Raw genomic sequence first — 27,692 nt, forward strand, 5'->3', positions numbered from 1 at the left:
AAAGAAATTGGACTGCTAACTAAATCATTACTTAGGTATGTGTTTTCAGATGTTAAGTAATGAGATAATTTTCAGAATAACTGAGGCTATGTGTAGCAATAATACCAGTGAAATTTGGGGTGCCATCAGGACAAGAAGCAAAAAGCAGTATAGGTTTATAAAGGCCTGCAGAACACATAGGATAATCCAAAAAGTTCCAAGATATAAATGGATGTACTTTTCAGATAATGTGTGACATCATTTTGGTTTGTAAGCTTAGTATGACATTTATTTGCCTCTGTCTTGGTTTGAAGGCCAACTTACACAAGTTATGTGCATTACATCAGCCAGCTAAGTAATACAGTATGATTTATTTTATAAAGAGACCTTTGTGTTTTGTATTAGAAAGCTTTTACTTTGAAATGTTGACATTTCATCCATTCCTTTTATAACTCCCAATTATCCTACAATATCCATTATTTCATTCTTGCTTAATGCAAGGACTATTTTCTCACTGCAAGCCTCACAACAGCTTTTGTCCCTACCAAGAGAATATTTTAAAAACAGCACAATGCACTTCCACAAAAGGTTTATTTTCTTGCAAAATGACCTCTTAATCCCTGGAAAAAAATGTTTTTACATCTGCCTTTATAGCATCACTATGCTGAAGCGCAAAACTGCTCCATGAATCCTGGGGACTGTCATTTGGAAAGGCCCCTGTGTGGGGCACGCACATTCACAAAGGGTATTTTAGAAACCATTCCCTCTTCTTCTTGTGACATTTGTAGGAGGATCTGCCAGCAATGGACCGAGCCTCACCTTCCAATGGCTTGGGTAGAAAATGAGCTGCTGGTTTTGTTTTCTTCACTCTGTTTCCTTTCATGACCTGCCCTTCTTTGTTCAGCCCCAAGAACCAGGCCCTCCCGGACTCCTGTTGTCTGTAGAGCATGGATGAGTAGATTACATAGTAATTTTCAAAAACAGACTCCTTGAATTTGCACTCCGGTGTAAAAAGTTCCTGTGAGAGGAAAAGCAAATGTTAAATGATATCTCTAAGTTGTGGCTTCTGTTTTGTTAACTCACAAATACCTCTTGATAAGTTTAATATATGACTTATAATAAGGTTCTGCTTTGAGACCAGGAGATCTGTCTTCATTCAGAAGACCTCCAGGTGAAGTTATTCCACCTCCCATGGATACCTCTGTTTCCCCATCTGTGCAACAGGGATAGTATATTTTCAAGGTAGAGAGGAAGCATCACAGGCATAGAAGCGCTATTGAAAAAACAGGCATAATTATTATTGTGCTTATTTTTCTGATAGGATATCCTTGTAAAGATTAAGAAGGTCTATGCTAAAATAGCATTAATGAAAAAACAGTTGTTCAGTTTTCACATACTAAATGCAAGAAACTCCCTTATTGCTTATAACAACTAATATTTGATGCTTAAAAAATGTTGCTACCTAAATATTAAAATATGTATAAGTTTCCTAGAGTCCACATGGCCTGAAACACCACAAGAAAACACTATTTTGATGTACAAATATCTGTACAAAGAAAAATAATTCCTACTGACATCCTTAACATTCATCCCCAAACTGGAATGCTTTTCAGAATTCACATTCAGTAACACAGCAGTTGTCCTCAACTCTTTACTAAGGTTAACCTAAGCACAAATTTCAGTAGATCAGTAGCCAAATAATAATTTAAATTTTTTTCTAATACACAAGAAACTAACAAAATAAACAGTGTGAAAATATATTGAGACAGAGTTTACCAAAATCCTTTGAAAAAAAACATCAAGTTAATAAGGAAATAAAATTGCATTTAAAATATCACGAGAAAATAGGATTTTGTGTGAGTGTGATTTTCTGTCTTTGGACCCATCTGCTGAAACCTGTGGAAGATATGACATAAAAGGAGGAGGTAGATGGGGAAAAGTAGAAGTTAGCTTGCTAAGCTTTCAGAGCAAAAAGTTCTTAGCCTTGACTTCTCTTTTTTATATTTCTTTCAGTTACTTTTCCCAAGAAGCAAAAATCTGGAAATATGAAGTATATTTTTACTTCTCCATTCACAGTATTTTTCTTTTCCCTGCCCATCTTTCTGCTTCCAGCCCCGCGCAGTACCGAGTTAACACTCAGCGGGCAATGTGTTTTCAGGGTCTCCATGCCATCTCTAGCTGCCTGTATATTTTAAGAATTTCACAGCTGTTTCTGTCACAGGTTTCCTTTCTGGAAATTGTAGTCCTTAAAGCCACAGTTCCCCATAGCGGCAAGCACAGATGAAGTACTTTTTTGCATCTGCACTAAATGTCATTTAGTGCATAACCGGATTCTCCTCACAATGGGGTACACAGTATTTGTGTTGCCATGGCTTAAGTTACCACCTGTAAGCAAAGCTGTCTTGATGGACACCATGTGTACTATTAGCTTTCTCAATTATGGAACATCTTTTAGCCTGAAATAAAAAGAATTAGTGTATGGGCTTGACAGTCCTGAGTTAATGGTTGGACTTGATGATCTTATAGGAATTTTCCAACCTAAATGCTTCTAATTTTATCCAGCAACAGGCTAAAATAAATTACTGCAGCAGTTGGGATATAATTTGCAAACCTGCCCTAAACCAGCTTGTTTTGTCTGTTTGAACAAGTACACTTGGTGTCTACAGGTCACACTCATATACAGGATGCAAAAAGTATTCTCTGCTGTGTGCAATGGCCATCTTTTTGCACTGCTACTTCTTTACCACCTGTGTGCGCAACAGTATATATGTACACATGCAGAAATGCAAATACAGTCTGTACCAAAGGCATCAAAACTACTGAATGGAAATACCTTAACTGCACCTTCTCCTTTGCCACAGGGCTTTTTCTCTCTCTGTTCCAAGACTTTAAGACATCTGTTGTTTGTGTTACACTCCTTTATCCTCCACTGATTCCAAATCACAGTAGGGCTCAAGGAGACTCAAAATAAAAACAGAAGGCAAGGCGGCATGCTAGAGGGAATGCCTGTTAAAGCCTAGCACAAGCATTTACATGCAAGTCATGTTCCTCAGCTGTTGAAACAGCAGATGCTAATCAGGAAATGCCTACGCAGCTCTCCTTATTACCTGCTTCACTGCAAATGCTACCCCCTGTGTTCCCCACTAAGTTTCACTTCCTTGTAAAGCTCAATTACCATAAACACTACTTCTTAGCCAATACTCACTTTTTTTTGCTATAAACAAAAGCTGTTTGTCATTCCATGCTCCCCCATACTAGAAATGGTTGGTTGCCTGTAAACGCTATTTGTGTGTTTTTCCAAACAATATCCATTTGCATACTAAAGTATGATTCCTTCAAATCATATCCCTCCTCTGAATCAAACTTGGCTCTTTCTCATTTCTTTGGCATGTACAGTAGCATTGCTGACAGCGCACAGCATATTTACTTTACCAAGTCAAAGAAAATTGATTATGTCAACACAATTACTTGGCTACTCCTAAATGCAGACTGATAGACTGGACAAACGGGCATAATTTCTATGTCTTTGTTACAAAAAGCAAAGTAAAAGTCTGCTAATTTTTTTTGGCAAACAGAGAAGAGCCAAACCTAAATACTGTATTTGGCCTACAAGTAATGAAGCTATCCTACTCCAGATGTCTGGGTAGCGTAACAGCTTCAGACACAGTTTGCAGTCATCCAGTATATTAGGGTGCAGTTCTGCCCAGGGTAAACTCTCAGTCAAAAAGGTCACTTAAATATGCGTTACTTTAAAGCAGGCTAATAGTTGTGGGGATGTATTATAACAGTGATGTGGGGAGTATTCATTAATGGAAATTAGGCACCTGGTGATGACTATATTGAACTGCAGACACCATTTCCTCTAAGGAAAGAATTACTCAGAAAGGGACTTCCGAAATGGGCACCTTCCCTGTGGCTCAGGTGGAAACTGAATATTTCTAGGTTAAGAGTGATATCTAAAGCCTTGCCTCAGACACCATCTCAGCTGGCTGAAAAGCTGTAAGCACCTATATTTTCTCCAGTAAGTAGCCATGACACCTAAGATGCTGTTTCTGCATGTACTTGGGACAAATCTAGATCTGTATACCTAAGACTCAACCCAGTAAGAACTCTGAGAAAATTACTAATGTGCTAACAGCACTGACTTAAAAAAAAAAAAAAAAAATCATCCACACACGACTATTCAAAGCCATTGCTGGAGGGAAAGGCAGTACAATGGCATTTTATGAGAAACTCAATGGTGAAAGCACTCCCCTAGGCTACCTGCCTATCTGTATCCAACCTGTATCTAGCTGAAAGTCATTTAGATCTTCCTTGCAAGAATGACTTTCTGGGTTTTGATCCCAGGACATTTTGTATTAGGAAGTGAATGAATAAATTGCAAAAACATACATGACTAACAAACAGGAATTTGTGTTCAGGATTTCTCTTCCAAGGTCAGTGCCCAGACTTAACCTGAAGTCTTATATAAAAGGTGGTTTTCTCCTGTCAAAGCAACATTTGAAAAATAAAGTATATACCAGTTGCCAATTTCTAAAACCCCAGGAGTAGGTTTTGGCTGTAAACTGCAATCTGGGTCCTAGAGAAGTGAAGGATGTATTAAATTGCACCTTGCTGAGAAGAATTTTCACTTGGATATTTTTGCCAGCTTCCCATCAAGCTTTTGGTTGCTGTGAGTCCTATTTTCAGATGTTTTAATTCTCCTGGTTGCTATAGCATTAATAAGTATCACAACACACAGGTCGTGGGTTCCAACTCCTGGAATCAAAAAGTCTGTCATTGCAGAGTTCTTCGTTTTTGGGGTCCCCACCAGTGTTGCCAAAACTCAGCATTGGAGTTTGGCCATCATAATGGTGGAGTCTTAGCTCATGGAGCCATGTGGTGGTGTCAGAATCGACTTTAATTTAAGAACAAAACACTAATGAAATAAAGAGCCATCACTCACATCTCAAACTTAGGAGTGCCTGTATGAAGATCAGGTTACCTGTGTTCTCAACATGGAGATATAAGGACTATTGCAAAGCAATTTAGATGACAACTGAGATGATTTCCCTACCAAGTAATGTCTTTCTACCAATCAGAGGCTGAAGTCTGACATGATGAAGCTAGGCCTCCATGCCAGTCAATAATATGGCACAGTAGTAAATGGCTATAGTTCAAAATCAAAGTACAGCATGCTTTACTGTCCCACAAGTCATCGAGTAAATGAAAATATTTGAATAAGTAATCAGTGCAACTTCCAGTTTCTGGGCTTTCACAATTTAGTCTGCTCAGTTTAGCTAGCTTTAATGAAGTTGCACATGTCCATTTGTAGCCATGGCCCTTCACTTAAACTAATTCCTACAAAGCATGTACTTTTTTTACTACAGGACTCAGAAGGAAGAAATAATTATGCAGCTATGAACAAGACAACTATGCTGCAAACCAGAGTTGCAAACTAGCGTGACAACACAGCTAGCCATATAGCTTCTAGATATTGTTTAAAAATTACAAGAACACCTGCAATTTTAAACTACAACTCTGTTCAGTAAATGAATCATAATGAGGTGTCGGGGCTAAATAAAAAGGAACCTTCCACTTCACACCATGCGGAAAGTGTAAGACCACAGCTCTACCATGGTCATCAAAGCAGGCAGTTCCAAGGACAAGGGCTTCCACAAGTTTCCTACCTTGTACTCTTGAACCTTCAAGCCTCTTTAGACTTGTGTTTTATTCTGAAAAATAGGAAAGGAGGGTATTGTTCTAGTTACAGCACACAGAAATTATACAGCTAGCAGTCAGCCTCTTGAATTGTAGCCAGCAGCAAATAAGGAGGCAGTGGAATTCCCTGGAGATGGGCACAACGGGACTCGATCATCACGCAGGGCAGCAAAAGTGCAGCTGCAGGAGCTGCCAAGCAGAAAACACAACTTCAAGGCACACTCAAAGAGATCGCCAGACATAGAACAGCCACTCTAATAAAGCACTGTAAAAAAACCCCAAACCCTGATACTATTTATTATTTGCACTTAGAAGTCCAGGTCATGGAACAGGACCTCAGTGCTTTGGAAGCAAAGACCAAGTAGACTCTGCCTGATGTGAACAACTCTCAGTCCCAATAGTGATTGATACAGGGCAAAAAAACCCTCCAAAATATCCAGGCAATGATAACAGCATGCTAGTAGCTGGGTAGCAAACACTTTTTGTAAGAATGATGAAAAAGGATTTTTAAGAAGAGTCTGGCGAAAGGACAACACAAGCTCTGTGGAGGCTTATGGGAAACTTCTGCGGAGTGGGAAAAGCAGCACAGAGACAGCACAAAGTTATTTTGGGGGTCAGAGGCTAGCAACACAGGAATCAAAAGAAGGAAGTGATATTTTAATAGTGGATAGAAAGGTTGGAAATGACTCATAAAGAAGGGCCTTAAAATTGACGAGAAGCAGTCTGTGTTTAATGAGAAGGCACTCAGAAGAGAAATACATTTAAAATAATGAATCTGGGAAATGAACTTTGCGTCATACTTCTGGATGGAGATTGTGGGGGTAGCACTATGTTGCTCAGTGCAGGAGGAGAGGTTGCTGGAGTAACCGAGGAGTGAAATGATGAGATCCCAGAAAAGAGCTGCAGTGCTGTAGAAGGGCAAAGGGCCATATCATAGACGTATTTATGCAGCGAGACCTGTAAGATCTGGAGGTTTGACCTGCACAAGAGAACTTAAACTGATATTTCTCTGACTTGCTGCACATTGAATTAAGTGACTTAGACTACCTTCTTACAGTATACCTATTTGACAAATGCTGGTGTAAGAGAATAAAAAAGTTACTCAAGATTTCCCATCCACAGCACCAAAATTTTCCAACTCCTGAGCTGGCCAAAAGGCTACAGGTCAAAATGATCTTGTTCTGAGTTCACCTTCAAGGGGCAGAAAACCCAGCAATACATGGTTAGGTACTTTATGGATTAAGGATAAATTGATATTATGTTCCCTGTATGTTAAGAAGACATTTAGCTGGTCTGGGCCTAAAAGCCCCTTAATACAAGCATAATTTTTAAACACAAAAACACAAGAACAGAATTCTCTATGTGCAAACTGGCCAAGTAAGATACCACGGAACATGAAGCTTTAGCTACCACTACAGAGTTTGCAGTGATTTTACTAACAAAGCTTCAAAATAAAATGCAGTAATAGATGAACCTGCAAATGCTACAGGTTCACCCCATGAAAGGAGCAAATGCTCAGAAGTCCGTTCACATACTTTCCATGGTCTTTGACAGAAAATTTCCTTAATAGACTACAACAGTCAAAGGACACCATTACTGGCTCTTCAGAGCTAGTGTTATTTCTGTTCTCTGGAAGATTCCTAAACACAAGAACTTTAAAAAAATAATCATATTTTTTTTTTTAAAAAAAAAGGACTTGATATCGTGCAGGTAAAAAATCAGGGATGTTCTTTCTGGTTAAAGAATCACTGAGGGTGCAGTAAGGATGTCAGCATGTAAACCCAAAACTTTTAGCTATAATTCCTATCTCTCATCTTTTACTTCTTTAAAAGACCTGAAGATGTGAATAGCACTGCTTGTAAAGAAACAAAACACAGGTTTCGACAAAATTTAGGTAAAAGTAAATGTGAATTTATGCTATTGCAACTATTAGCACTTACTTCACTAGGATTTCTAATTAACAGGCATATGGCTGCTAATGTTAATAAAGTAGCAATATTTTTATTCGTGTACATTCATGGGCACCTAAAATAAGGTGATTAATAAAAGCCGCACAGCATATATAAAGACAAACTAATAAAACCCAGTTTGGACAGATTTTTGTGTGTTTTTAAGACAGTGTTGATCACAGCCTGAATTTGGTTTCATTTTATGTCCAGATTGAAACAGAACAGCTTGGATTACAAAAAATTCCTTGTTTCATAACAGAAAGGTTGCTTTGCTTACAGCTGGCATCTATGGTCATATCAAACTGTAATTTATTAAAGGCAATAATATTTTGTATGGAAGGCAGAGCATATACTCATCATTTACCATTTGCAAGACTAAATGATGTTAGATAAAAGCATATTTTAAATAATATCTTCAAGAATGATCCCAAATTACTAATATACACTAGCCAGGAGAAATCACATATCTCTCTCACCATCCACATAGAAGTTAGTATTATAACACAAGCAGTGCTCAGTTATTTATGTTCTCTTGATGGATACCTACAATTCAGAGTCATCAACTCGGTGGGACATCGCTGAAAGAGAACAAAATTTCCTTGCTATAAGCATTTCTGATATATACAGTTTGACTCCAAAAGTGAAAAAATGTTTTTGAAATGAAGCCTGTCATGTAGATCTGAATCATGACCCTCACATTTGGAGTGAGTGAATCAAAGTTGTTTAGTTTGGGAGAGCAGCCTGGAAAAGGTTGCTAATTTTTAAAACTGTCTTTATGGCATTTATTTATGTGCTAAAACTAGAATACTTCAACAGAAGTTCAAGAGAAGAACTGCTAAAAATGTATTGCCTTACCTGAATAAAAGAAGCAAAATGAATTTTAGAAAAATTAGCAATAAGCCAAATTTGTAACTGGGTTTAGAATGGGCTGCAGCTCACAGAAAGCCATCACGTACTACAGTGTAAGGTCAAGTATAATATCATTCTTCATCCTCACAGACATAAAAAAGTGGGTTAAATTATTTTTCTGCTTTAGTCCCACTCTGAACTTTCACAGAAATGTGTGGGTTTTGGCTTGAGTACGTTCTTGGCTTTAAAGGAAATGCAGCCAGAATCCTTGTACCAATGAAATGATATTCTTTCTTCAAGAGCACAATCTCCTCCCCACCTAATCCTCAACACCTGGTCTCCCTTGAGATTTAAATTTGTGGTAAATACCTGCTTTAAGACTTCAGCTTAAACGGCAACTATAACTCCTTGCTGTGTCAACACAGAGAGACATCTTTTATCTCCTGTACAAAATCTGTGATTAAAGAAATCCAGTGTCAATAAGAAAGGCACACACCCCAAAATATGACTGAAAAAAATTGTGTGCATTGTAGGGAATATTTTCTTCCACTACTGTTATAGGACATCTTGGAGAAGAATGTGAGTAAACCAGCCTATCTTTCCCGGTCTCTTCCACTCAGAACAGCCATAATTCATCAGCTTGTAGACAGCGCTGGGTTCTCAGCTAGAAAAGGTCAGTGCCAAGGGAAAAATGGGACAGCACTAAATTAAGAGACTGAAAGGAAGGATTTAACAACATAGCTGTTAAAACAAACCATGATGGGCTTGAGAATAAATTCTCATCCAGTCGCACATCAATCCACCATTCTGTCCCTGGATGAATAATGCAGGAGGAATACAGAGTGCTCTCAGATACAGACCAAACCTTTCCAAATAACAGTGGAATTTTTTGGCACAATTTTATCCAGACACTTACAGTCATTACTGTGGACAACCTTCTGTAATCCAAATGCCTCAAATAATATAAACTATCAAGAAAAGAAGCAAAATAATTATTGAAATGGCCAAGTACCCAAAAAGAACCAAGCATGACTTTTTCTTACCATTTACCACCAATGAAATCTCTGCTCCTCTGCAATACACTGAAGTGCTGGATAAAGAAAACCGATTCCACTTTTTGCCATTGCATGACAGGCATATTAACATTAATTAGCTACTATTGTGCAATGTCAGATGGAACGGTGTATTTTAATATATATGGTGGGGTTACATAGCATTTGCAGACATCCCTGAGTATGATTGTATGTCATGTCCATACGTCTCTACAAATGCAAACGTAAACATAAATAGATGCAAATTCTGAGGTATTTTGTAAGGTATACTTTAGGCTCTTTCAGTTCTACATGTTCCTTCCAAAAGACGTGTGAATTTATGAAAGTTTTAAATGGGTGTAATTTACAAGCTGAGAAGCTAGAAAAAGTTGCAAAAACCCTCAAGTTTAAGAAGTGGCCTACTTTAATGTACTTTTTTATATTTCTTTTTTCTTTACAGTAGTTAGCTATTTTTTCTGCTTGCAGCCTTTTTTTATGACCTGTCAGTGCATGAATTACACTGCCTAAATGATTATAAAAGACAGGGGCTGGAATGAATGTCAGTTAGGGTAGGTCAATTACATGAACTTCTTGCTAATGTCTCTTTGTCATCCTTTTGCTGTTTTACACTGGGTGTTCATAAGAACATGAAAGGCAAGCCCAGAGGAACCTCAGTTTGAGGAGACTAGTGCAAGGCAAAACCATTCTATAACAAATGTAATCCATTCTCTGAGAAAATACGTTAGCTAAGTCTTCTTTTAGTTTCATGACTCAAATAAGCTGCAGTTGACCACTGAAGGGAAGCCAAGGGAGCAGAGACCACCTTTGGGTGTTTCTTACTGAACTCTCTTTCTATAGAGCTAATAGGCACTTTAGGAGAAGACCAGCAATTCTTTGCTTCTTTCACTGTGCTGCTTCTTGCCCAGCTTTGTTTTTCCACTGTGGAAGGAAAGCTGTAAGCATTCAACAGGTTTTCCCCATTTTCTTCAAAAGCAGCTTTCACATGTGAAGACAAAGGGCACTGAATCCATTCTCTGTTCTCCTTCCTTCTCTCATTTTCCAATGAGAAGGTAGAACGTGATGGACAGCAAATCTGAAAGGCTGCCAAAACCTGACAGGCTGACAGGCCCTTAAATATTCTGCAAAGCTGCCTGTCCTGAAATGGATGAATATAAACAAAGATCCTAAATTTCTTGCTAATATTTTGAAATGCAAGTGCAGGAAATATTTATATATATATATATTTATTTTTATATATATATATATATATACTTGTGTGTGTGTGTGTGTGTGTGTGTGTGTATTACTTCAAATATCCATTATGCGAAGAACCTTAAAGTACAGAGATTCACACCCAAACATTCAAAAGCTGTATAGTGAATCAATAGCAAAGAAAATCCATTCTGTCTCCTCTTCTAACTAAGCAATTAATGGGAAATAAAATGTCAGCCACTAAAATGCCGTTTTTGGAATGGGATCACACTGTTAACCAGTCAGAAGTGGTGAAAGGAAACAAGCCAGACGCTTCTGTGTATATCATTATATGTTAAAAAAGCAGAAACTTAATGTATCTCATTAAACAGGAGATGATTACATGCAACTGCTCACACACACTCAGCAGCGACGCTTGTTTTTGTTATGGATGGGTAACAGCAGGATGATTATAGATACATCCTAATGCTCAGATAAAATTCCTCTTTTAGCAACAAGCTTATAAAGGTTGATTATGAACACTGTGAATATATAGATGTCTGGCAAAACCCATAAAGGTATAAAAACCAGTGGTAGCAAAGGATTAGGGCTTTTTAATTGCCTCAGTGTTACGATATGCTTTGCAGAACTGAAAAAAATGTTTGGAAAGAGATTTGCTAAATAGTGTTTATAACAACAATAAATAAAGCAAGATTTTTATCCATAGCTGCTGGCAACCAAGTGATAATCAATGCTGCTATTTGCTCAAGGTGTTAGAAATATGACAATTTCCCATAAAATCAGTTACTGCTTTGCTCTCAAGTCTCTACCTAACTCATTGTCTATTAGAGCATATTCCTGTTACTGTCTTGTGGAAAGTAAAATTTTAATATCACATGGATAACAACATATTGATCCTTAAATCTGTTCATGAACAATCCTGATGAATACTGAGATGTATAAACATCCAACTTTTAACCCTTCTAATGTGTACCTGAGGAACACAGACTGCAAAAGGAAAAAAAGAATAATCACCTTTTTTTTCTCTCTCTCTTTTTTTTTTTTTTTTTTCATCTACAGTGCTCTAATGGGAGGACTAACTCCTCTGTACCATATTGCTTTCCAGCAGAATGCATTATACCATACCATACACACACCAGTTTTTGTGAAGAGGCTCAGCTGTGCTGAATGCATTTCCAAGAAAGCAAGGAGGTCTTACTCAAGATTATGGTTGTGTTCACTGCTGCTTGGAAGTGAATTCACATCACCTATGTTCCTGAGAAATGGAGGATCTTTCTCTTTGCCAACATGGCATCAAAAATGCATTATCTATAGACCTGAGTGGCTAATTGCAAAGATAAAATGAGCTAGAAGATACATATTACGATTGAACTGTGTATAAAAACAATTGGAGGCATAGGGTCAGGGTCAAAACTATAGCCTACTCAAAAAAGTAAGTTAATCTGTAACCCACCCTTGACTGACAAAGGAAACATAATCAATACACATATTAAGGTGTTCCCTACTACATCATTTGTAAGAAGCAGGAGCAAACTGCTGAATGCAAAGGAAAGACTGATTTAAGATTTTACAAAGAGCCTACTGATTTCTCAAGCAAAAAGCATGGAGGTGAAAACATCAGATATTTCGATTTCCAGGTCCGTTGGAAACAATTTTTCACTGGTTCACCAAGGCTGAGAACAGTTTTTCAAATCTTTCTTTCACAGGAAAGGTATGTCTCAAGCTGTACTGCACACAAATGCTGAAATGCAAGGGATTATTCAGAAAGGCTGAAAACAGGCTGAATTTCAGCCAGTGACTTCGTTACCCTCAGAGGAAGCCTGGTGATGCCTCTGAACTTACCTTGATCTCAGTTGCCTTTTCAGAGAGCGATTACTTTACCTGTGGGTTATGAGCACTAATTTATCACTTAGTCCCTAGCTCTGCAGACCCCAGTGGTCCTTGATCACTCACATAACTTTCCTCTTACACCTTTTTTATTATTTATAGTTTACCTGAAGAACTTTGGGGATGTTTCCTATATTAAAACTCCTGTTTTCTCCTTAGCCATGGTGGTAAGCCCATGCTCAAGACTGTGCCTAAAGTGACGCATTATTTCTTGTGGCCAGAATGTCGTCCTCACCCTTCATGTCCACCTGCTGGCTCCAGCTCTGGCCAGGGGCTTCTCCCCAAGCAGGGAAATTCAGACAAGAGGACACATGCACTGCCTTATGCTCACATCCTGTCACCCTACACACGATTCTAAAATTCAGCATTGTGGCCAAAGGCAGTGGAGTATTATCCCTAGATTACCTGCCCAAGGAAGTTCAACAAAACTTCTGTACTTGCTTTTCAGATTATATCCTTTCATTCCTCCCCACTGTTTGCTTTATATTATTTCTTGTTACTATGTATTTACATGGCTGTCTTCTTTTCTTTACATGCCCAGGTCTCACAGACTTTAAGAAAACCCAACAAAACAAAACAAAACAGAAATAAAGAAAAAAAAAAAAAAAACAAACAAAAAAAAAAACCCAGTCAAAAAAGATCCAGAAAATTTGTTATTTTGAGAGAAGTTTGAACTGGAAAAAAATAATATCAGTAAGGAAAAGAAAAAAGTGTCCCACCACTAGACCATGGCTTAATTGTTCCAGAGCAAAGCTCCTTGTAATTTCTTTTCCTAGATATGCAAACTAATTCATTGACTGCTGTCACATCATCAGGCACTGGCCATGCTTTTGTAAGATTGTGCCTCCTTGCTTGCAAGATTGTGAGATTTTTTGTCTTTTAGTATTTGTTTATCTGTGTTCCATTTTTCTTGTCCATTTCCTTCAAGTCTTTCAAGAACCTTTTGAACTGTGTTTTCTCTTTCTTTCTCTCACAATAATCAAACCACCAACATATTAAAATATTGCTCTGAACCATATGAACTACTTTGTCCTGAGAATGTCACAGTGATTACAGGCCTGTTTCCATGCCACATAACACTGAGAAACGGTTTACCTTGACCTTAAACTGACATAAAATAGGGCAAGGATTTTACTTCCTGCTTATACTTTCACCTTTTGAGCTATAAACACACAGATCTCTCATCCTCAGCGTTACCTGGGTTTCTAAGTTCTCCCGTTGTGTCCCAAAGGCATTGCATGGCATACATTCATAGCATGTATCAAAATCGCATATATGTTCTGCTCTTATTCCTGTTGAATTAGTTCACTAAGTTCTTAAAATTAAGCAAAAATGGCTGATGAAGCACCTATGCTTAGACTTAAATTCCTGTTCCATTTACAAGCAGTCCCATGTAAGCCTGTGTATAAGAACCTATTTTTCAATATTTTATTCATCACAACTGAATTTGGTCCTCATGATGGTACTAATACATAAATAGAGATGAATGTGTTCGTTTTCCCCAAAAAATTCCCAGTACTGCTGCCTTTGTATAGTCAACAGGTGATTTTTTTTTCTTGCTGCTCATAATTCCCTACAAAACATGATTTTCATTCATATCTTCATCAAAGGGAAAGTTAAAACAAGCAGACTTGAAAAGGGCAGCCAGAAAAGGAGACATAGGATTTGCTGGATTTTTTCTCCCCTTTTTTTTTTCCCCACAAAAGCATTTGCACCTGTTTAAAGGGGGCAGGAGGTGAAAGATAAATACTATGCATATGATTCACAAGTATGTTTCATCATATGGAAAGACAGACCAGAGAAAAAGGGACTTACTTTTCCTGTTCTGCAGTATTTTAAAATTTATTTTCAATAGAGTTGAAATACACCTCTCATTTGCAGGAAATATGACAACACAAGATGTCATTCAATATCTAAACAAAATAACATACAGGATCATGGGAATGAAGGTATCAATTGTAAAATAAAAAAATACATTTCTTCCATATGGAACCAGAACACGTTAAAGATTGCAGTAGCCTTTAACCTGGAGGGTTAGATACACAAGCTCCACTGAAAAGGCAAGCAAATACAACCTTGTGACCGGGACTCAAGCAGCTGGTTTGAGTCCACGAGTGTCAGGGCTGGTGTCACTGGTGTTAAGTGTCCAGCGGGGGCTGCCAGACTGCCACATCTCCAGCCATGCCCTCTGCTTCACTGGCACATCCCTCACAGCAAGGAGCAAGGCTGCAGAAGTGGCTGTTTCCACAGTGGAATGAAGCGTAAATGAGAAACTTGCTTTCTGTGTCCATGAACTCCAAGGGCCAAGGTACAGACAGAACACAGACACATCTTAAAATGCATGAAACCCATGATTTGTGGAATAACAAATGAAAGAGATGGCAAAGAAAGGGAGCTTTGACTGCAAAAATTGGAAGATTTTCCTTACTGTATTTGGTGTTATGCTGCCTTGGTGTAGTTCTTCTTTTTTTTTTTTTTTCCCTTTTTTTTTTTCTTTAAGAGAAGTTTATCTGTGAGTTTTAACCTATCATCAGTGGTATTTCCTCAGGGCTTTGTTCGTGCCACTTCCATTCCTTTGCAAAGACTTTAGACAGCTACAAAAAAACCCCTACTTCGTTTAGGGGTATTATTACTCTGTTCAAATGTCTGAATTTTATAATGGGTTGCATATAGAGAGGTGGGAAAATAACAGTAAGGAGACCAGGTCTGCTCATAGAGGGTTGGAGCTGCAATGTTTCATTCATCAAAATTGAGATTGCACAGGCATTAGAGGAGAAGGCAACCAACACAGCATGCAATTGGAAGTAAAAAAATTACAGCAGGTGACACCCCCTCTTCTTCTGCCTCTTCTGTTTGCCTGTCAGGGCTTTTTATTTTTTTGTACTTTTGGCCTAATTAAAATCAAAGAAATCAGGAAAAAAAAACCCAAACCAAAACCCATACATCTAGATATTTTGGAAATGTAACTTCCTACTACATAATTTACAATATTTTAGTACAGATATGTCACTTGGCTATTACGGGTTAATTTTTTATACACTGAAGGTCTCAAACATCTGGAAAAAAGACAATTCTTATGTCCTTGTTAAATAATTAACGACCATCTATCAGACCCATTAGTGCTTAACACAATGACAGCAGCAATTGTGTCACTTTTATTGCAAACAATCACACATACTCGCAATATTAAGTAAAAAATAAGCATTTCTTTTTAAATCCACATCTAAATAGAGATTGGTTTGTGGTACAATTTGTTTGGATTCCTGACAATGTAACATCTCTTTGGCTTTTAAGACCTGACCATCTTGCACCATCACCTTGCAGATTCAGTATTTCACCAAGAATTCAGAGGTGCCAGTAGGAAGCACCAAGATATTTGAGAGATCTCAGGGTGTGGAGCAGGTATTTTGGCTGCCAGTAACAGGCTGTAAAGTTCCAAATATGACTGCTCAGAGAAAGAACACCTCTTCTTCAGATTGTGCACTGATATGATGCTCTGTCAGCAACTAAGAAGTGCTGCTGCTGGGAGCTGCCTCTGCATGTGTGTGTGCAGGTGTGTCAGCCCTGCTGCTTCTCAAAACCCATCACTGTGAATTGAACTCTCCCATAGAAAAACAAATAATCAGCAATTAAAACAATGCTGCCAGAAAATATAAAATTGGAGGTGCTGGATATACCTGCCTACACCAGTCACTAATTTCAGAGAACAAACTTAATTCTCTTAGCTCTTTGCACAAGATCAATAATTAGAAAACAGTGAGCCACCGTGAATTGCTTTCATAGTTTCTGTTGATGTGCTCAGTCCCCAGCAGCCACAAGAACGTGCTGTTTACATTGTGTGGGATTTACATCAATAACAAACCTGGCATTTCACAAAAAGACAAACAGAAACACCTTTTTCTTTTTTATTCCTTTTTTTTTTTTTTTTTTTTTTAATTTCTGTCAAGCTTTGTATCTTCAAAGGTCTGTACTAGTTAATTCTACCCACCGTTGCCAGCAAATAGGTTGGAAAAAAGCCTTTGGAGTACATGCTATAGCTAGGAAAACCTGGGAAATTGAGATTAAAGCCAACATTTTCAAAGGCGGTCTCTGATTTCGAGATTATCGTTTTAGCAGAGAAATCTGGAGGCCAGACATTCAGTCGCATGGTGCCAGGCAGACCCTACTCTGCTCACACCAGCCTCAGAACTTCTGCAAATCAGGCCAGGAATTTCAATGCTCAAAATATACAGCTATGGAAATACACAACTATGGAAATCTACTCATAAACAATTTTCCCTAAATTCACAAAATCAGTCCCATTTTTCAAGCCAGCTAAAATGCACTGCTGCTTAGGTTATGCCCCTTTAGGAAGCCTCAGGACTGGGCAGGGGTCGCTTCACCACGGGTTGTCTCTGTTATCCCCATGCTGCTCCACCTGTACCTGCTGCACAACACTCAGCGCAGAATTAGATATTTCGCTATCTAACTTAAAACCAGCCCACATCTAAACACATACACAGATCAAACACAATATAGTTTTTCAATTGTAAATCAGCCCTCGAACCTATTTAGCATGGAGGTGAAATCAGTGGTGTCGGTCGTGTAACTATTTAAGAAAAAGGGAATTCACTAAATAGATGGCAATGTACTTTTTAGGAAGGACAGGCCAGGAAGGTGAGGTGGTGGAGTTGCTCTTTATATAAGGGAGCAACTGAAATGTATCAAGCTTTCCTTAGGGGTGGATGCAGAACAAGAACAAGCTGAGAGCTTATGGGTGAAGATTAAGGGGCAGGCCAGCATGGGAGACACTGCTGTGGGTGTTTACTACAGGTCACCTGATCTGGATTGATGAGGTGTTCCACAGACAGCTGGAGATAGCCTTATGATCACAGGCCCTGGTTCTCATGGGGGACTTCAACCACCCTCACCCTAATACCTGCTGGAAAGACAACACAGCTAAGTATACACAATGCAGGAAATTCCCGCAGAGCATTGATGGTAACTTTTTGGTGCAGGTGGCAGAAGAGCCAATGAGGCAAGGTGTGCTGCTAGACCTTGTACTAACAAACAAAGGACTGGTTGGGAGTGTGAAGACTGGGGGCAGCTGTGGCTGCAGTGACCATGAGATGGTGGAGTTCAGGATCCGGCATGGAAGAATCAAGACAATAGGTACAATGGCAACCCTGGACTTCAGGAGAGCTAACCTTGGCCTCTTCAAGGACCTGCTTGGAGTGCTAGAAGGTAGGGGGGTCCAAGACAGCTGGCTGATATTCAATATCAGTTCCTCCAAAGTCAAGATAAGTCTCTCTCCATGAGTAAGAAATCAGGCAAAGGGGTCAGGAGACCTGCATGGATGAGCAAGGAGCTTCTGGCAAAACCCAAACAGAAGAAGGAAGCTCATGAGATGTGGAAAAAGGGACAGGCCACTTGGGAGGAATACAGGAACATTGTCAGAACATGCAGGGAGGTGACAAGGAAGCCTAAGGTCTGGCTGGAATTAAATCTGGTGAGGAAGGTCAAGGACAACAAGAAGGGCTTCTTCAAGCACATCGGTTGGAAAAGAATGACCAGGGAAAGTGTGGGCCCACTGCTGAATGAAGTGGGTACCTTGGTGATGAAGGACACAGGGAAGGCAGTTACTGAATGTCTTCTTTGCTTCAGTCTTTACTGCCACGGCTGGCCCTCAGGTTTCCCAGAACCTGAAGGCAAGAGAGGAAGTCTGGAAAATGCAAGACTTTCTCCTGGTTGAGGAGGATCTGAGATTAGAGATTAGACATTAGAGCAGGGGTCCTCAAACTTTTTAACCAGGGGGCCAGCGCGCGGATGCAGTGGCAGGCAGTCATCTGCGGCTGCTTGGTTTCCACCCCCAACCCCCGGCGGGGGGGTGCGAGGGGGTCTGCAAATACCGGGGCTGGATTGAGGACCCTGGGGGGCCGTATCCAGCCTGTGGGCCGTAGTTTGAGGACCCCTGCATTAGAGATCACAAGCAAATCTGACACCCACAGATCCATGGGCCCTGATGGGATGTACCCCCAAGTGCTGAGGGAGCTGGCAGATGTTACTGCTAAGCCGCTCTCCACCATCTTTGAAAGGTCATGGAGAACAGGAGAGGTGCCTGAGGACTGGAGGAAAGCCAATATCACTCCAGTCTTCAGAAAGGGCAAGAAGGAAAACCCAGGAAAACCCTGGTCAGCCTCACCCATCCCTGGAAAGGTGATGGAACAGCTCATCGTGGAGGTCCTCTCTAAGCATGTGGAGGAGAAGAAGATTATCGGGAACAGTCAGCATGGATTCACCCATGCCTGGCCAACTTAACGGCCTTCTGTGATGGAACGACTGACTGGGTAGGCAAGGGGAGGGCGGTGGATATTGTGCGCCTTAACCTCAGCAAGGGCTTTTGACGCTGTCTCCCATCACATCCCACAGGTCAGCTGAGGCAGTGTGGGTTAGATGGGTGGGCAGTGAGGCAGGTTGGGGACTGGCTGGTGGCAGAGCCCAGAGGGCTGTGATCAGTGGCGCAGTGTCTGCCTGGAGGCCTGCAGCCAGCGTGTGCCCCAGGGGGCAGTTCGTCCGCGGCCTGGATGAAGGGACAGAGCGCACCCTCCGCACGTTTGCTGGTGATACAGAACTGGGACCAGTGGCTGACACACCAGCAGGCTGCGGTGCCATTCAGCGAGACCTGGACAGGCTGGAGGGCTGGGCAGAGAGGAACCCAATGAAGTTCCACAAAGGCCAGTGTAAGGTCCTGCCCCTGGGGAGGAACAACCCCACACACCAGTACAGGCTGGGGGCTGACCTGCTGGAAGGCAGCTCTGTGGAGACGGACCCGGGAGTTCTGGTGGACAGCAAGTTGCCCCTGGGCCAGCAGTGTGCCCTGGTGGCCAAGCAGGCCAGTGGGTTCCTGGGGTGCATTAGGAGGAGCGTGGCTGGCAGGTCAAGGGAGGTGATCCTGCCCCTCTGCTCTGCGCTGGTGAGGCTGCACTGGGAGTGCTGTGTCCAGTTCTGGGCTCCCCAGTTCAAGGGAGACAGGGAACTACTGGAGAAGGCTGAGCGGAGGGCTACAAAGTTGATGAGGGGACTGGAGCACCTCCCTTATGAGGAAAGGCTGAGGGAGCTGGGCATGTTTGGCCTGGAGGAGAGAAGATGAAGAGGGCATCTTACCAATTTCTACAAATATCTTAAGGGTCAGTGTCAGGAGAATGGGGCCAGGCTCTTTTCAGTGGTGCCCAGTGACAGGAAAAGGGACAATGGGCACAAACTGCAACACAGGAGGTTCCACCTGAATATGAGGAAAAACTTCTTTACCTTGAGGGTGACAGAGACCTGGAACAGGCTGCCCAGGGAGGCCGTGGAGTCTCCTCCTCTGGAGACATTCACAACATGCCTGGCTGCAACTCGGTGCAACCTGCTTTAACAGGGGGTTGGACTAGATGATTTATGTCTCTTTCAACCCCAACCATTCTGTGATTCTGTGAAATGAGTCTGGAGGATAAAATCTGCAAGTAGGAGAACATACAGAGGAATTGAACAGAGCAAGAAAAATGGTCCTAACTTAGTCTGGGAAGACCTGGACAAATAGGAGGAGTGGACATGGGACAAAGTTGATGATACTACAGAAATTCAGAGAAGAAGCAGTACAGATATTCAAGGGGCTCAGCCATATGAATTGGAAGGAAAGTTCATAAGGGCTGAGACACTGCAGGTTAAATGCACTGGTCTAAAAATGTTGTGAATAGAAACCTCCCCTCTCATATATTCAGTGAGGTGCTAGGGTTTGTTTGCAGAGCTTCTGGGAAGTTTTATGACTGCAGAATGGTTTTTTCCATTATTAAAAGTGTACCTGGATCAGCTAAACTCATAGGATGGGCCTGAGGGCATCCCACTTCTCAAGTCTGGACGTACTGTGGCTTTGCTTCATTTCTACGACACGAGGGAGAGGCTTCTTTTCTAAGGAAAAGGAAAGGAAAAGCTAATACCCAATCTTCCTGCCACTCCTCCCTTTTTAAAAATCACTCTCCCAGCATGCTCTGGGTGATCCCATCAGAGATACTGACCCCAGGACAGAAAGGTCAGCAGATAACATAAACCTCCCTTCTTTGCTGGTCCTCTTCCCAAGCTGTGGACCTTCCTAGATCTGGGAAGTGAAAGGGTATGTTCACAGTGCAAATAAGTTGCCACAGACGTTTTTCAGCCTGTGACTGTAAAGTAGGCAGAATTCTATATCAACTACTGTTTCAGAGCTCTGAAGTGAGCAGCCTATTTGCTCATGATGATATCCAGGGGAGTACCATCTGCCCCCGGCCTCAGCTGATCAATTTGTGTTAGAAAAACTATTTCAGACACAGAAATTAAGTAAATGGAGTCATGCTTACAAAGAAAAGGGGGAGAAAAAGCCCCTCTGCTTTGTTTTTCTAACCTATCACTGCCCTCAGAATGCTATTGCAGGTATTTCCTTATTTTCTCTTATCAATAATAACAAAGATGGGCAATACCTGAGAAAAAAGAATTATCCCCTCTCTACCCACACAGTGTCTGTCTCTTGCCTGACACTTCTCAGGCTTACGACGCGTACAACACCCACAGTCTGCATACCTTTTACCAAAGAGCTATCTGGTGCCTCAGCTTGTGTATCTATTAAACGTAAGACTGACTCAAACCTAATTTACAGTGGGTTACAAAGTAAAGGTAAAATTCTGAAATACTACACTGCTTGGAAAACTGATACAAAAATAAAAATATTCAGAGTCCTCATTGGGGGATAAGAATTAATGTTTTAATTACTTAGCTCCGTGTGTTTGATAAAAGATGTACCTGCTTTTAAAACTGAAGGTCAGTCGTTCTCTTTGGTTAAACTACACAGCTACCCCTGGCCAGAGATTACACCAAGTAACAAACCAGTAAATACATGACATGGCGTTCTGGGTGTTCATATCAGTGCAATTCCATGCTCACCAGCACCTAGAAACAATTGCCAACATGTAGAGTGAGCATTGCCTCCTTGGCATACATCAGCTTTCAGGGGGAATCAGTAAGAGAGGGAGAGGCAGGAAAAAGCAAGGACTGTGTCTAGATGCAGGGGGGTTCTTCATGTAAGAGAAAGGAAGAAAATAAAAGAGCAAAGACTAGCAGTACAACATAGGTAGTGAAAATATAAATCTTGCCTGATTCACTTACAGTAGTTCCCCTGGACTTTTTAAGGTGCCTCAGAGCAGGGTCTTCAAAGGCCCTTAAATAAATTAAAGCCCTGAGTTTAGCATAAACAACTCACACCGTGAAGACACTACAGGGATGTCATTAAAGGTAATTTCCCCAGGACCAGCCTGGCTCCTGCTGAGGATGCAGGCGTGAGGGAAGCAGGGGGATGATGCTGGGGCAGGAAGCAGACTCTTTCCCTGGTACCCTCCCAGGGGGTGCACAGACAGACCCCAGATTTTGGGGGATGCACACTCAGACCCTGGATTTTGGGGTCTGCTTGGAAATTGCCACAGCGTATGGCAGCTGTCAGTATCGACCTGAGCCTCACAGGGTAAACCACCGAGCTGCAACGGACTTTCAACTTCATTTGCTTTCATATTCTTCTAGGCAAGCCCAGCAGCCAGGGTGCGCAGGCGAAGGAAGCTGCTCCTGGCTGGGACACGGCTCAATTTATGAATATTAAAACAGTCTCTCTCCCTTTACTGAAACTCAGCAGAAGCCAGGCTTTCATTATCTTGGCCATTTATTTATTATGCTTTTATTAGATTTTGCTTCTAAAATCATGTCCTTGAGCAATTTAGTATTTACATCTTTTTAACTTACGGGGAGTATTTTTGCTCATATGTCACTGCTTGTTGACATGTCAGGGTAAAACCTTCTGTATGTATCGCCAAAGTTAAAAGTAAATAAATTACCTCTTGTATTTCATGAATCATATTTTTCTTTCCTGATAATTCACTGCTTCAAAAGGAAAACAGAAGCAGTAAATGAACAAAAAGGCAGAAATTACGTGCTTACGTGCTCTTAAATGAAATGCTAAACATCATGCAAAAATTACAATATTAGCATGAACTTCTTTGTTTTAATGGCATGAACATTTTTCTGACTTGCTGAAACCTCTACCTGGAGTCAGACCTCAGGGCCAATGAGCGGAATGGCAAATAGACGCTGAGTAAAAGTACCCTTGAATAATTTATAATCATCAATGTTTTATTTGTCTAAATATAATATTTATGACTCTCATTTATGAAATTACCTAATGAAACAGAAAATGTTATGAGGTATAATTTATTATATTAAAAAGAAAATCAGGAACATTCAATTACTGGTATGGATAATCTCAGCTGAATTGAAACCTTATTGCTGGGCACTCTAATTCTTTCTAAGGCTCAGAAGCTGCAGATACATTGCTTATAGAACAACTGTTCTTCATGAAGAACAGAGAGGCCCTACAGCACCCAGGAGAGTGCTTGTTATATTTATTTTATGTGGAATAAACCAGCAGTCTTCAAAAATCTCCATCGCCTTGGATAACAAAGCCCCAACCTGCAAACACTTAAAAATATTAATAACCCTAATTACTATACCTGACACTAGAGGGACACTCATATATTTAAACTAAAATATATAAATAACTGTAATACATAACATCATTATTTGAAGATAGGTACTCTGTGAAGAATTCCAGGTATTTATCAATGCAGGTTCCTGTAAGTAGATATGGAGATGACTTCATCTATACCTGCCATGAATAAAGACACAGTTGAAAACTGTCAAAACACATAAATCTATAATCTAGAGACTGGAAACCTAATCTAAGGCAAAATGCCTGGATTAGGATACTTTTCTCTCCTATGCTTTCATAGCCAAGATATTTATTCCAAAGTGACAACTGCTTTCACAAAATACTACTCTGCATGAGTAAGTTAGCTGCACATGATGTGAGTGACAGTGAAGGGAACTAGGTCAGCTGTGCCATTAAAAAAAAAAAAAAAAGATATATTACAGCAGCCAAAACCAGAACACAAATAATAAAGTTTTAAAGAGGTCTTGGGGATTTTTATAATGTTAAAAGTTCCTTCCTATTGTTCCATTAAATTTGTATTTTACTCTGTGTTTCTATTTTCCTCATACTACAAGTAGATCCAACATTTTTCTTGTGAAGAGCCATATCCCCATTTCCTCAATGGCAAAAGATCTTACATTTGATTTATTACAGAGCAAGTGTTATCATCTAATTCAGTAAATCAATACATTTAAACATCTATTCTGGCAAAGCAATGAGCCCTTTTCCAATATTAAAAGTTACATATCTCCTCAAATAGAGTCCCTTGCTAAAACACGTCCCTCTACTGTGTCTCTCTTCTCTATTGCTGATACCAGGTTCAGCATCACTGCCCTGTCTTCCTCAGCTCATCTGACATCTGAATTAGATGAGGTTCTTCCTCCAGCTATGCGGATGTGCTTTGCTTCTCATCTATCTACCCTAAAAATCCACTGAGAGATAGTTTGGGTTTGGATACAGTTTATTATGATACGAATCCAAATATATGAGATAGCCCATGAGACCAAAACTACAAGATACCAGGCAGTAACCTTAATACATGATTGATTTTAAGTTCCAGTTCATGAAACCGATTTACAAGTGCTCATTGAAAGGTATATGAAACTTCTGACATGGAACAGGCGGCAACTAACCCACCAACCTACAAAACTCTCTGCTGTTGTAGCATTAAGTGTTTCAGATCCCCTGAGTGACGCTCTCCTTGGATTTTGTATGCCTCAGCAATTAAACACACCAGTGATACAAAAAGGCGGTCAGAGATAATGTATTAATGGGAGATAGCGATGCTGCTACTTCTAGCTCAGAACAAGGTACTCAACCGTAAAAGGTAAGGCCAGGTTTCACTGAACAAATTATAAGCACCGCACTGTTACTCAGCCATTTGGTTCCCCTTCTTCCAAATGTGAACATCCAAACCCATGATGATCTCTGCCTCTAGATGAGCACAGAATAACATTTAATTAATCATAAAAAATATTGAGATCTTTTATATTTTCTCTATGATTTTTAATCTTATTAATTTATGGCAGGTTTCAAGTATCTCTCTACAAGTAAAGGGAGAAAATTACGAAATGAATCTTTTTTTGGTAATCACAAGGTTAAAGACACGAGTTTGAAGAAAACCAGCATAGTAACCATGCGTTCACTCACAGGCTCACTGACCTTTTATTTACCCAGACCCCTCATCTATAGTGTTACTACTGAGCCAGGCTGAGCAGACAGTTGGATGACCCCACCAGGGAAGAACCAGTGTAAGTCTTGTGGCAGAGCAGTTTCATGAACAAGCCTGAAACACCCACAGCTACACAGTGCAAATACATACTGAGGACTCAACAAGAACTGCGTTTTTGTCATTACCAATAAACTTTCTTAACAGAAGAAGATGAATGCCATTAGCACCAAGGATTAACACAATGCAGGACCATAAGTCCCAATAGTTTATTTAATCCTATAGCAGAAATTGGTATTAACACTCTCTGGAATTTTACTGATAAGTAAATGAGACCCGAATACACAGAGAGGTGATGAGAAAAGCCTTTGGAGAGGTGAGCTGAATTATTTTATTGCAAAGTATTGCTAAGAGCTACTTGTTCAGAAGAGCCCAGCAAGAGATGGGGCTGTGTGGAGCCGGAAGAAGAAGAAGAAGGATGAAGGCATGTCCTCTCCCAATCAACCTTTCATGTTTACTACAGCCACAGGAGTAAGAGCGAAATAATGGATTCCCCCATTTTTCTCTGGAGGGAAAGGGGACTTAGCTGTGATTTCCAGAAGTGGAGGCAGGTAAGAGTGGTCTCGTTGCTTGCATCAGGCCATTGGCTGTATGTTGGGCTACTGCACGAGACTCAGGACTTGTGGGGCTCTGCTTGGGCTTGCCCTTGCGTGCCTGGGGCTTTGCTAGGGCTTGTTAACCCATAGAAGCAACTGCCACAGACTCCCAGAATAACTCAGGTCAAAAGAAACCTCAGAAGGTCCTATCTCCTGCTCAAAGCAGGGTCAGCTACAAGAGAAGGCTGCTCAGGACTTTTTCTGGCAATAGTTTACCTTCTACATTGGCAGCAAGCAATTACCGGAGAATTTCAACTCTCCTTTAATTAAAAGTTTTCATTTCCACAGCTGTTAAAAAGACTCTGAACGGGAGGGCATATAGTGCTTGGAAGGCAAGAGAAAATTAAATTAAACTTGTTATTTTCTACCTGTTTTCAGATGTCATAATTTTTAAATCAATGCTTTCCAATGACTTGGGAGGAACAGGGCAGTACTATACCAGCAACAAAGTGGTTATGCTTTAACAGGTTTCTAAGGCATTTCCAACTCAGGCCATATTTGAATCGGCTTTTATCAGATGATAGTTACTGTACTACAAACACAAACTCTTTAAATTTCAAGTTTCACTTTAAAATGTAAAATTTCCTCCAACTTCAGTAACCCTTATAATTACTTATTTTAGTGGCAATCCATACACACTAAATGTCTGCAGACATGTCTTCAGTCTACATCTGAAGAAAAAGAGAAGCTAAATTCACAGCCAAAAAAAGACATGTCACCACTTTCTGTTCACATTGTTTTCCAAATTAATTTTACAGCTTCAGAAATAAATTATTACTTTTAAAATGTTTAGTTAGTGGAAAGAATAGTAAACAATTAATTTTCTCTACATGGCGCTTAGTTTTGATTTGCAACAAACCTTTTCAGTATATCAGCCTTAAGACTCCTATGCACCGTATTGTTAATACCCTATATAGTACCATAAGAAATAGAGACAGAATTAACCTACTGTTCCACTTCTAATCACTTTCCACTTTTAAAACAACACATGGCTGAGGCTGAAAACATTTCTGAGAATTCTGTTTGTTTAGCAAAATTTAATAGCAGCTTAAATTACTCTTTCCTTTAAATTCTGTTGAGATTACGCTTAAATATATCAGTAGTATTCTAATGTATTTCAATCAAAAATGCTTAACACCAAGGCAAGTTTTTGTGTTATATGTTATCAGCTGCTTTGCAGAACTGAGCAAATGCTGCTGTTCCCTTCTTCCTGCAGGAACACAAGCAAAGGCAGATCCTGAGATTAACAACCCTGTGACAAGTAAAAGCAAAGGCATATTTGCATCTTCTAAAATACCCACTCAGGTAAAGCCCTCTCACCCTGCCTAACACCCTTCTCTTATTTACTCTTTCTGCTGCACCACTCTTGGCTCTTCTAAGCACCTGCACCACTTCCCTACCTGTGCTCATCAAATTCCTTTGTGTCACTTCCAGTGTTCTGCACTCTCCAGGTCTGGGTGAGGGCACCAGCTGGCCCCAGGGCTAGCGAGAGACACGCAGCCTCCAAAAGCGCCGGTGCCTCATGTGCCCTGGTTTCACGAGCTACGTGAAAATCTGCTTCACCTCAGGGGGAGCATTAGCTTTCACCCACTTTTAGTCAGCAGTATAAACATAGCCCTAGCTATGTTGCAGATTTCCATGGTTTTCAGAAAAAAATATTTATTATTGAATAACAGTTTTTTACCTATAGCAATACTAAACAATAAAATGGATGGGAAAACACAGACTTCTTGCCTGTCCATCGCTTCATCCAGACAGTAGAAAATAAATAGAAACAATAGGACAGAAAAGTGAGGGACCCTTCCCAACATCTTTTCCACAGCCAAAAAACTAGACATTTACTGCAATAATTTGGAGCCTGGGATATGAAGCCTGTCAAGGATTTTGCAGCACATGTGCAAGCATTTCCAGTAGATAGACAAAGAAGCTTTGTAATGACTTACAGTCAGAGACCAGGACTGTTGCCAATCTTTATTATAATGTTTCAGTGCAGAAAAATAACTGTTTTGGAGACAATCACCCCACAACACTTAAGAGCAGATTTAGCTACCAAAAAAACCCCACCAGGACAAACTGGTAAAGTTGTTTTTCTGGAAGTGTGGGAGGGAGCAAATGAACATCTTTTTGTGGAGCACATAAGGAGAAAATTCTCAAATCAGAGCCAAACCAGAGTGCAGATGTATACAATTTACAGTTAAGGAAATAAAAGAACAGCAGGCTATTGTAAAAATGGAGCCA

General features: G+C 40.2%; 1 protein-coding gene across 3 annotated transcripts in view; it reads right to left on the minus strand.

Moving 5' to 3' along the window:
- The window catches only part of FGF14 (fibroblast growth factor 14), a 471,862-nt gene that overhangs the window by 9,024 nt on the left and 435,146 nt on the right, over window positions 1-27,692 (minus strand). For all 3 annotated transcript variants that reach the window (XM_080375679.1, XM_080375677.1, XM_080375678.1), the window contains one exon: window positions 799-997. In XM_080375679.1, the coding sequence (XP_080231805.1) occupies window positions 799-997 (199 nt within the window). The remainder of the gene's footprint in view (window positions 1-798; window positions 998-27,692) is intronic.

The sequence above is a fragment of the Falco punctatus genome, assembly GCF_963210335.1.
Source record: "Falco punctatus genome assembly, chromosome: 2".
Taxonomy (NCBI): Eukaryota; Metazoa; Chordata; class Aves; order Falconiformes; family Falconidae; genus Falco; species Falco punctatus.